Raw genomic sequence first — 12500 nt, 5'->3', positions numbered from 1 at the left:
AGATCTGCTATTTATGAGAACCACTGTTCCAAAACACTTTCCTGGTTTTAATGGGTTAACACTGAGGATTTTTTTTGTCTCAGTATGAAAAGTGCAAATAACAGATCTACAAGCTCACAACACATCACAATGTGACACATTGTGAGCTTGTAGATCTGCTATCTAATTCAATTAGATCTATCTAATTGAAGCATTATCTTAAACTTTGGCTATTCAAAAATAGCAGATCTACAAGCTGCTATATTTATAAAATGCATATAGCGCGGCTCCGAGTGCCGCGCTATGAGCATTTGTAACTCCATTTTTTGCTTCTGGGGGATTCTACAAATGTCTTCTAAATCATGTTTCTAAACGTATGTTGTTATAATATCAGTGGTTCTCAAACTGTTTCCATGTCAAGGACCCCCACAATTATATGGATTTGACCGCGGACCCCCATCTCAAAATATGTTGTTCCAGGGACCCCCAGAAGCAAAGATTTGAGTTAAAAATGTTTGCTTTAAATATATATATATTCAAAGATTTGCTTAAATGTTCACGATTTTTCTAAAAGAGCAGATCGGTGCCGCTATGAGCTTGTAGATCTGCTATTTTTGAATAGCCTAATTATAAAAGTTGGAAAATTATTGTGATGCTATATTAACACATTTAGCTGGGGACCCATTTAACCCATTAAGACCGAGAACGCATCGCTAATCAAAAATAGCAGATCTACAAGCTCATAGCGCGGCACTATGAGCTTGTAGATCTGCTATTTTTGAAAAATCATGAAAACGTGTGCAAATCTTTGAATATTATAGTTTTATAAAGCGAACATTTGTAAAATATTTTGTTCCAGTACAAGCTCGTAGCGCGGCACCGAGTGCCGCGCTACGAGCTTGTAGATCTGCTATTTTTAAACAGCCAAAAAAAGAAAGTTTGAAAGTGGTGTAAAGTAACTAAGTACATGTATTCAAGTACTGTACTTAAGTACAATTTTGAGTATTTCCAATTTTCAGTACTTTTACTTCTACTCCACTACATCTCAGAAGCAGATATTGCACTTTTAACCCACTATTTTTTTTATTTTAAAACTTTAGTTACTTTGTAGATTTGGATTATTATTACAAACCACTTCAGCCCTATATAGATTTCGGCCATTTAAAAATAGCAGATCTACAAGCTCACAATGAGACGCATTGTGAGCTTGTAGATCTGCTATTTTCAAAAGATTTTTTATATGTTTTATACATTTAAAAACTGGGTAATGGGACATTCTGCATTGTGAGTACTTTCTACTTCTGGTACTTTAAGTACATTTAGAGCACCTTTGTACTTTTACTCAAATATTGTTTTAATTCCAGACTTTTACTTGTAACAGAGTATTTCTACATTGCAGTATTGATACTTTTACAGTAAAATATTTGAGTACTTTTTCCACCACTGATTATTGAACAGATAAATCAAAGTTAAAATGACACAGATGTGTTCCTGGTCTTAATGGGTTAAGTTTCTAAATGTTCAGCATTAATAACATGGCCGACACAGTGACTCAGGTGTAAAGTGTTTCATTAGTTGTGATATTTTGTCTTTTGTTTTTCTCACAGATTCCTGTCAGCTTTCACTGGATGAAAACACAGTGAACAGAGAGCTCATCCTGTCAGAGGAGAACAGGAAGGTGACTCGTACAGGAGACCAACATCATCCTGAACATCCACACAGATTTACCTCTGTGTCTCAGGTGTTGAGTAAAGAGAGTCTGCCTGAACGTTGTTACTTTGAAGTAAAATGGAGTGGATGTTATGTTGGTGTAGCAGTCAGTTATATAGACATCAACAGAAAGGAGGCGGAGCTATCACGCTTTGGTAACAATGACAAGTCCTGGATGTTATATTGGTCTCGTTTAGGTGGTTCAGACTACAGGTTCAGACACAACAGCATTCAGACTAAACTGTCAGGACCTGATGCCTCCACAGGGGGGGGTATGGAGGGTAAGGGGGTAATGGGCGTGTACACAGATCACAGAGCAGGTACTGTGTCTTTCTACTGTATTAATGACAACAAACAGACCCTCCTCTATACAGTAAACACCACCTTCACACAACCTCTATATGCAGGGATATGGGTTAATACTTACGATGATACAGCAGAGGTGTGTGAGATCTGGTAAACGTGTTGAAACACTTACACCCTACAGTATGTATATAGAATATATAGTAGAGCTTACAGATATAGTATATACATACTACTGTACTTAACTGACTGTGGTCCCCCAGGGGTCTGTACTTGACCGCCCCCCCCCCCCCTCCAGTGCAATGCTTGTAGATCTGATATTTTCAAACGGGGGGGGGGGGGGGGGGGGTGTTAACCTGACACCGGCAAATGGAAGAAGCTATTGCGACACAACTTTGTTTCACAGGCTAAGACTCAATACCGCCCTCATCTGGCTAGTCAGGTTAGGGATGCGTTGTGAGCTTGTAGATCTGCTATTTTCAGACAGGGTGGATGCGTTGTGAGCTTGTAGATCTGCTTTTTTCAGACAGAGGGGATGTGTTGTGAGCTTGTAGATCTGCTATTTTTAGACGGGGGGTATGCGTTGTGAGCTTGTAGATCTGCTTTTTTCAGACAGAGGGGATGTGTTGTGAGCTTGTAGATCTGCTATTCTCAGACAGGGGGGATGCATTGTGAGCTTGTAGATCTGCTATTCTCAGACAGGGGGGATGCATTGTGAGCTTGTAGATCTGCTATTTTCAGTCAGGGGGGATGCATTGTGAGCTTGTAGATCTGCTATTTTCAGACAGGGGGATGCATTGTGAGCTTGTAGATCTGCTATTCTCAGACAGGGGGGATGTGTTGTGAGCTTGTAGATCTGCTATTCTCAGACAGGGGGGATGCGTTGTGTGCTTGTAGATCTGCTATTCTCAGACAGGGGGGATGTGTTGTGAGCTTGTAGATCTGCTATTCTCAGACAGGGGGGATGCATTGTGAGCTTGTAGATCCATTCCACATTAAGTTAGCTCCACCATTGAGAAGTTCAAATCCAAACTAAAGGCTCTGTTGTTGTTTGTTGTTGTTTTGTTTGTATTAGTTTTAGTTTTCTGGTTACGTAATAGGCTTTTATTATAGCTTTGTGAATAGATCTCACAGTCTATATGTTGATATTGTCTCTTAAAGCACTTTGGGTTTTTAAATGTGCTGCAGTATACAAATAAACTTGACTTGACTTGACAACCTCAATCTGTTTTTATTATTACAAACCTATATATTTATATCAAAAACATCAAACAAGTCATTACATGTATTTCACCACGGACCCCCATCTCAACATATGTTGTTCCAGGGACCCCCATCTCAACATATGTTGTTCCAGGGACCCCCAGAAGCAAAGATTTGAGTTACAAATGTTAGCTTTAAAAAATATGAATATTCAAAGATTTGCAAAAAGGTTCACGATTTTTCAAAAATAGCAGATATACAAGCTCATAGCGCGGCACTCGGTGCCGCACTATGAGCTTGTAGATCTGCTATGTTTGAATAGCCTAAGTACATTATAAAAGGTTAAAGTGGTTAAAATGATTGTGATGCTTTATTAACACATTTTGCTGGGGACCCCCTGGACCCCCCCAAGGACCCCTGGGGGTCCCCGGACCCCACGTTTTAACACAATGTGTTAACAAAGCTTCACAATCATTTTAACCCCTTTATCCATATTTAATACTTTGGCTTTTTAAAACTAGCAGATCTACAAGTTCATAGCGCGGCACTCGGAGATCTGATATTTTTGGAAAAATCATGAGAATATGTGCGAACCTTAAAACTTTTTTTTTTTAACATTTTGAACTCAAATCTTTGCTTCTGGGGGGGTCCCAACAACAACATATTTTCAGGTGGGGGTCCGCTGCCAAATACATATCATTTTGGGGGTCCTTGACATGAAAAAGTTTGAGAACCACTGATATTAAGATTTAGTAGATTTAGAATGTCAAGGACCCCCACATTTATATATATTAGGCCACGGACCCCCATCTCAAAATGTTTTGTCCCAGGGACCCCCAGAAGCAAAGATTTGAGTAACTAATGTTCACTTTAAAAACATATATATATTCAAAGATTTGCACACATTTTCATGATTTAAAAAAAACTGCAGATCTACAAGCTCGTATCGCGGCACTCGGTGCCGCGATACGAGCTTGTAGATCTGCTGTTTTTGAACAGCCAAAGTATAAGATAAGTCCAGGTGTGCGTCAGAATACTGTGATAATATTAGTTATTAATATCTCTTCAGTTTATCCTCTCAGAGCCTCTAGACTCAGTAAAACACTCTGTACTTGGTGCCTTCTTTTTTTCAACCAAACACATCAGATCTACAAGCTTGTAGATCTGCTATTTGTAGTGGTTGTTCCTCCTAGTGGGGTTCACGTGGTTAAAGGTGAAGTATAAAGTTATGTTCAATCTGTCCTATAATGGAAAGTGATTTCCTCTTAAAGTGTATCTTAGAGGGAAAGATTTACATATTCATGAATCGTAATATGACATAAATGTGAGCTTCTATAAAGCACTGCTTCTCAAAGTGGGGTCCGGGGACCCCCAGGGGTCCTTGAGGGGGTTCCAGCGGGTCCTCAGCAAAACGTGCTAAAACAGCATCACAGTCATTGTATATCTTGGCTGTTCAAAAATATCAGATCTACAAGCTCACAGTGCGTCACTTTGTGCCACGCTGCGAGCTTGTAGATCTGATGTTTTTGATTTTTTTTTTTTTAACACAAATCTTCTATTGTGGGGGTCCCTGCCCTGACACAAAACCTTTTCAGATGGGGGTCCACGGCCAAATATAAATATATATCAGTCTGGGGGTCCCTGACACAAAGAAGTTTGAGAAACACTGCTGTAAATGAACATAATGTCATTCAGGATAAAGTTATAATAATATAATATGTAATAAGACATAAATATAAGCTTCTATAAAGTAATATAATGTCATTCAGGGTCAGTGGTGGAAGTACAAAAGTAAAAATACTCATTATGCAGAATGTTCCATTTCAAGTTTTCAAAATGTATTAAAATCTTTTAAAAATATCAGATCTACAAGCTCACAATGCGTCGCGACGCATTGTGAGCTTGTAGATCTGATATTTTTAAATAGCCAGAACAACGGGCTGTGTGTGTGTGTGTGTGTGTGTGTGTGTGTGTGTGTGTGTGTGTGTGTGTGTGTGTGTGTGTGTGCGTGTGCGTGTGAATGGGTGAATGTAATGCACAATCTATGTAAAGCACTTTGGTTAAAAGCGCTGTATAAATGCACCATTTACCATTTTTGGGGCGGTGTAACCGCCCCCTATAAGTGACGCTTGGACACTGACTAATCCTGCACCGTGATTGGCTAATAGTCTACGACGCAGCCTACACCCCTAACCCTTCCACAGTCAATGCAAATACCAGTCTACACCCCTAACCCCTACACATTCAATGCAAATCTATAGCTGTAATGTGATTGGCTGGTTGACTCTATTCAGGACTGTGATTGGCTAGCGAAACACATGACACATGTGCAGCCCTATGAATAGCAGTATGGCACTTAAAAAAAACACATTTAAGTGAGTCATGTAATGACCACACACCGCCCACTTCACACTGGGTGTGATTTTTATATTGTTCGTCAGTAACGTCCTCTAACTCAGCTCAAAGCCCCTCCCACCTGAAAAGACTGACCACTATTTTACACATTTGTTGTTTTCATCAACAAATTGACTCCTATAACAAACACACTGGATAGAACAATAACAGCATCACACGTGATAAACTGAATTGTTTTAACACTCTACAGTATCTTCATATTATTGCCTAAAACCTAAACATCACATTTATGTGTACACTGTATCAGAGAACATTATTTTAACCTGCTCGTGCAGGGGAGTCTATGATGGCTTTATCAACTACTTATTCACCTTTATGTTCTGACATTAAGAGTGCTGTGAAGAAACACTGGTATTTGTTATCTAGTGATCCTATGTGGGTCATGTATTTAAGGAGCTCCCATGTTTCAGCACAAACGTGCCAAAATGTAAATGACTCCTTAGTGAGAGCAGACTGTTATGTTCCACCACAACATTTTATGTCTGATTTGCCTACGGACAACTTCCTGTGTTTTAATTGTGTTCATTGTAACACAATGATCAGAGGTAATCATATTTTACACCCACATTCAGGTAGAAAAATGGATGTCAAGACCATTATCACCTGTAAAACTAAGTTTGTGGTATATCTGTTAAAATGCCCTTGTGGCCTTTGTTACGTGGGTAAAACCAAAAGAGAACTTAAAGTGAGCATTTCAGAACATAAAAGTAATATTACAAACAAGGATGAACAATGGCCTGTGGTTAGACATTTAATGCAGTGGGACATGAGGTTTGCTCTCTGAGGTTCCAGGTATAGAGGCATGTTTACACTCTTTAGTGCAATAAAGTCTAAAAATAAGGGTTACGCCTCTTTCTTGTGATACTGTATGTACTGTGGTATTTAAAATGTGCTTTGAGTCTTTTATAATGTTGTGGTATTTTTGAAAAAAAATGTGAGTCTGTCTTTATGTAGGGGTTTCTAACTCACATAGACATGGGTTTAAAAAAAATATATTCTAAAAATGGACTATGATGTTTTTCTTGTTTCTTGTTGACCTTCCTGTAGAAAATGTTGTGTTTGATGTAACATGCAAATATGATTCTCACCTGGACCGCTTTGTGTGAGGCACCGAGGTCCCCTTTATAAGAGACACTGATTTGTGTATGCTTCACACACACTGAGGAAGGCCTGTGGGCCGAAACATCCGGTTTATGAGCTGCTGCTGCATGGGGGGGGGATATTACTGAGATATTAGTGCCAGAGTGCGTTGTGCATGAGATTAAGGTGCAGAGTATCAGCAAGTGTCAAGTTCACATAGTCCACATAAAGTATCTTTTACTGGTATAATCCACAGTTAGGTCCATGAGGAAAGCAAAGTCCAACCTGATGACAGGCGGTGGTCAACAAGCTTTAATCTGGGTCAAATCTACAAAATGAGTTCAAAATAAAAACATAGGATTGGGATCAGTTTGATCCCAAACAATCAGGATTACCTTGATTCCCTTATCTGTTGGGCGAAGTACAACAATGTGCAAACACAGCAGCAAGATTCGTGAGTTGCTGTGATAGGAGAAGGATATCAAACGGAACACAACCACCCTAAAGACTAATCATTGTGTATATTCCTGCACTATACCTGCACCCAGTGATCTTGGTACATAGAAATTGATCTATTGAAGATTCTGACTTCAAATATTTTTGTTTTGATTGTATTGCTGTATTGTCGTATTGTGCTTTTTGCTTTGGCAATGTAAACGTATGTTTTCTCATGCCAATAAAGCCCTTTGAATTGAATTGAATTGAATTGATTCCACATGGAGGGTGGATTTTTGTGTGAATTACCAGAGTAATATACAATTAATTTAAACATTATGTTTCAATATAAATAAGATAGTAAAGTTTGTAAATTGAAATGGTACATCATTTTTTGCCTTTATGGTTGATTATTCATTTATTTGTGTCACATGTATACTTGCTGACCACTCCTTTGGGCCCTTTATCTTAAAGTCAGGCCAGTCCTTACTGCCACAAACCTAGAAAAGGTCATCCATGCTTTAATCTCCTTTCTGCACTTTATTCAGGTATCAGAAAGCTAAATGTTGCAATTGATACAAAACGCTGCTCCTAGGCTTTTGACACACAGGAGAAGTGAACACATTACACCAGTCCTTGCTGCCCTTCATTGATTATATGTGAGTTTTAGTATTAATTTAATGTGTTTACTGCTTGTTTTTAAAGCTGTGACACTCCTGCTTATATGTGTGATATTTTAACTCTCTATGAGCCTGGCCTTTGCCTTAGATCATCCAGCAGTGATACAGGGCTTTAGTCATGCTGCTGTTTAACTCACAGCCTGGGGATCTCAGGAAAACTCACTATCCTCTTTTAAATGTCTTCTTACAAGATTTTTATTAATCAATTAATTGTCATTTATTTAGTCTGGATCTAGGATTCACTTTTTAACCATTTAACAAAAAGCTTTATGTTTTTCCTCTCCAGCAATAACAAACATATTTTTTATGTTTTTCGGGGGGTTTTATGACCTCAATTACAACCTACTAATAGACTATAAGGGGCAAAAGCCAGGAAAAAAGTTGGGAGCTCTATTTCAATTGTGCACTAAAATTGTCGGCTAATTTTAACGACCCTGTCAGTTATTTAAGTTCCTTCCTGCCATGTCAGCACAACTCATTCTGGGTGACATGACTAAGCCTACTCTTAACAGATGAATAGGTATCTAACTTAACATTTCTCCGTCCCCTTACAGGGGTGATCTTTACTGGAAATGAATGCCGTCTTTTCCCACCTAGAACCGTTAGCAATAATGATGCTCCACCTCCCTTCAGTTTAATTCCCCCCCCCCCCCGGTACTGTTTCACATGGCTACCAATACATTTCATCAAAGCGTTTGGTAAATGTCTGCTCAACCAGCCTGCTGATGAAACCTACTTGTTATTTCCCTTCAGACATTGACAATGAGGACAACAATATGTTTTACTGGGGGCTTCACATCATTAGATCATTCACTCATATGCAGGGCTGGACTGGGACATACATTCAACCCTGACATTTTGGCCAAGACCGGCCCACCACAACCGCACGATACTCTACCGCCCCGCTCCGTGGAGGCACATGCCCTTAATACCACCACTTTTACTAAAAAGCATCCCTCCATGTTCTGGAGCCTTGAGTAAAATAAATGATAACTACACAGCCCATACACAACTACACAACCTATAAATATAACAGTTAGGGCCTGGGCCGTAGCGTGACGGTCCAGGCACCCTAGGCTCCAATGCCAGCCTGACAGCGTGTCGCGGGTTCGACTCCCGATCCTGTCGATCTTTGCTGCGTGTAACCCCCCCCCATCTCTTTATGCTAAATCATCCTCAACCTTATTAGTTTATTAGTTTAGTTCCATAAAGTCCTGTTTGCTCAACATGTCACTCCATATCTTTACAGTCAACAGTGTTTTAGTCTTTATGTGAGTTCATATCAGACGTGTTTAAATGGATCTCTTGGGCTGTTTGTTGTTGAGAGCTAATGGTGTATTTATTTAGTTCATGTATTATTGGTTGTTAGTGTTCATGTTCTCTAAATGCAGCTATGTGTATGTCTTACATTAACATAATGTTATCTTTAATATAGGCTACTGAATGCAACTAAACTATAAGGACTGTGTGTGTGTGTGTGTGTGTGTGTGTGTGTGTGTGTGTGTGTGTGTGTGTGTGTGTGTGTGTGTGTGTGTGTGTGTGTGTGTGTGTGTGTGTGTGTGTGTGTGTGTGTGTGTGTGTGTGTGTGTGTGTGTGTGTGTGTGTGTGTGTGTGTGTGTCCTCTCTCCTCCTTACTGTGTAATGTTATTGTATTTACAGTGTTTGTCCAGCAGGTGTCTCTGTTCACCACATCTTCAGCTAAAAGACACACGTTCCTTTCCTTTATAGTTTCCTTTATTCATTCCCTCCTCTCCTCTGTCCTTTGTTTATAACTATTATTATTTCCTTTTCCCTTCAACCCTGATACTAAAACACACTTCATCCACAATATGATCTACAAGCTCATAGCTATATTAACACATTTGGCTGGGGACGCCCCCAATATTATTATTTTACTAACTTGTATCTGCACTTTAACTATTATTAATGGTATTTTTATGTATTCATAGATCAGTGGTTGTCAAGCTTTTACATTTCAAGGACCCCCATAACTCTAAAAGTGTACACATGGAACCAAATGGACCCGTAAGGGTCCATTTGGTTCCATTTGGTTCCATTTTGTACGTATTGTGTACACTAGTGATGCGCGGATTGACCCGTAAATGGGGACCCGTGGCGCGGGTGGGTCGAGTCAGAATTTCGGAGGCAATTATGCGGGCTGCGGGTGAGCGGTCTGCGGGCTGCGGGTCACGCGCTCTCACAAGCAAAAAAATAAATGTAAATAACATGCTCTTGTTTTGTCTTTATTCCTAATAAGAATAAGAATAATAACAATAAAACAGTTTGAATACACTTGGGGATTATTTTCTAACCATGATTTTACAGAATTAAAAAAAAATGGCGGGTCGCGGGGCGGGTTGAGCCATAAATTTATATATGGGTTCGCGGGGCGGGTTGAGGCGGGTTGGGTTCCGTGGCGGGGCGGGGCGGGCCGAGTCATGAAAAAACCCGACCCGCGCATCACTAGTGTACACTATTTTCAAAATGCTTGCCTTTCTTAGGTAATATTTGACTATTTGGCCAAATGTTTGACCATGGTCTTATAGTATAGTTGGTTACTTTTGACACTGTAGGCTACTGGTCTTATTAGTTTATTTTTATTTGTCATTTTATCTGTATTAAAAAGGTCTTAAAAGTCCTTAAATGGTCTCTTTATAAATGTGCAGATACCCTGTATACACCTATACTGTATGTTGGTCTGTTTACTGTTGAGTGAGCATAGAATGCATATAGTTTTTAAAGCAATTTTTTTTTCTACTCAAATCTTTGCTTCTGGGGGGTCCCTGTAACAACATATTTTGAGATGGGGGTCCGTGGCCAAATACATGTCATTTTGGGGATCCTTGACATGAAAAAAGTTTGAGAACCACTGATATTATAGCAATATACGTTTTTTTTTTTACTTTTAGGATTTAAAAGACATTTGTAGAATTCGCCAGAAGCAAAGATTTGAGTTACAAATGTTCGCTTAAAAAATATAGATATATTCAAAGATTTGCACAAATTTTCACTATGAAAAAATAAATAGCAGATCTACAAGCTCATAGCACGGCACTCGGTGCCGCGCTATTAACTTGTAGATCTGCTATTTTTGAATAGCCAAAGGAATCAAAAAATGAGGCGTTCCCGGTCTTAAGGAGTTCAGGAAATGTAAAAATAAGGAATCAGTACCAGAGCAACCACTCGAGGAGATCGTGAAGTGCCGCACCGGCAAACAACTTTGGGTCAAAATGTCCTCTCAGTAACAGGGTTGTGTAGCATGGAATGGCCTTCCTCTACGTATAAGGGATTGTGCTACATTTACATCTTTTAAATTCAATGTGAAAAGATGGTTGCTTGAAAACCAAAGCTGCAACCATCTGTGATCATGTTTTAGGTTTATTTTTAGGCTATGTAATGGTATGTAAATGTGTTCCACCGTTTGTCTGTCTGTTTTTCTGATTTCATGTTTTGTGTGAGGACTGCGGGTGAAAATTAGCATCTTTGGCTAAATCCGGTGTATTTACGTTCATGTGACGTTCATTAATATGCTCTGTCCTGTCCAGTGGCGTGCACAGACATTTTGAGGGGCAGGTGCTCAAGTAAATTATATATTTTTTTGTTGACTTGGTCTGCTCTTTTTTCCCCTCTACACCTATACCTCTTTGCCAAAAATAGCCGATCTACAAGCCTCACAACGCCTCGCAGCGCGAGGCGTTGTGGGCTTGTAGATCGGCTATTTTTGGCTAAAGTTCTCCTCAGAAAAGGGATGCTAGGTTTCGAGTGGTTATGGTAAAAAGAAAAATCATATCACATAAAGATTTGGCGGACCCCCTGTAGTAACTCTGAGGACCCCCTAGGGGTCCCGGACCCCCTGTTGAAGACCCCTAATGTAAACTGGAAAAAAAACAAGCTTTTTTTCTCTTTTTTTCAAAAGGGCACTTCTGGTCAAGAGGGCAAAGGGCAGGTGCTCTAACACCACCTAGAGTCTATCTGTGCACGTCCCTGGTCCTGTCTAAATAAACAAATAAAGTAAAGTAAAAATGTAATGTTGAACATATGTCATGATAAATGTAAATGCCTCGTAGCTGCACATAGTGTTTGATGAGTCAATATCTCTGCTTTTAGAAACAATTGAAAATACAAATGACACATAATGTTGAGTGCTTTGTTGACGCCCCCTAGTGGCACTGTGGTGGAATATCTGTCGGCTCTCCAGGACAATGAAAAGCTTAAGACTTAAACCACCTGAACCCCCAGCATGCCTCTTCTGAGGGAACGTCCAGCAAAAATAGCAGATCTACAAGCTCACAACGCGCAACGCATTGTGAGCTTGTAGATCTGCTATGTTTGGCCAATCGATTTGTGTAGAGTGAAAGAAGAACTCTTTAAAGGTCTGTTTTTTTATCAAGAATAGATGGTTTACAGATCTGTTTTATCAAGCATAGAGGGTTTACAGGTCTGTTTTATCAAGCATAGAGGGATTTTGTAAATGTGTAAGTTGTGACACTGCCACATAAATGTGTGAAATAATGTATTTCCTGTCCAGGTATGATGAGTATGGAAAGAAAAAGATACAAAAGAGACATAACACACTTGGTGATAACAGGGGAATATATTGGTTAAAATATGGTTGAATATTTAACACCTAAATGTAGTGTATGGATAAAATGTTTTGTTTTGTGTAAGGTGATTATGGCCATTATGATTCATTTT

At 39.4% G+C, this 12500-nt stretch overlaps 2 protein-coding genes across 2 annotated transcripts in view; both read left to right on the top strand.

The window, feature by feature from the left end:
* The window catches only part of LOC311055760 (NLR family CARD domain-containing protein 3-like), a gene marked incomplete at both ends in the record, with an annotated part of 20323 nt that extends 18174 nt beyond the window's left edge, over nucleotides 1-2149 (top strand). Inside the window, one exon of the mRNA XM_084072027.1 lies at nucleotides 1587-2149. Coding sequence (XP_083928153.1) covers nucleotides 1587-2149 — 563 coding nt within the window. The remainder of the gene's footprint in view (nucleotides 1-1586) is intronic.
* LOC311056094 (NLR family CARD domain-containing protein 3-like) overlaps nucleotides 1-12500 on the top strand; it is a 133998-nt gene that overhangs the window by 56608 nt on the left and 64890 nt on the right. The window lies entirely within an intron of this gene.

The sequence above is a fragment of the Gymnoscopelus microlampas genome (assembly GCF_963454915.1).
Source record: "Gymnoscopelus microlampas genome assembly, chromosome: 11".
In the NCBI taxonomy this organism is placed as follows: domain Eukaryota; kingdom Metazoa; phylum Chordata; class Actinopteri; order Myctophiformes; family Myctophidae; genus Gymnoscopelus; species Gymnoscopelus microlampas.
The sequence above is the reverse complement of the archived record's forward strand: the minus strand, read 5'-3'. Positions and strand labels throughout refer to the sequence as shown.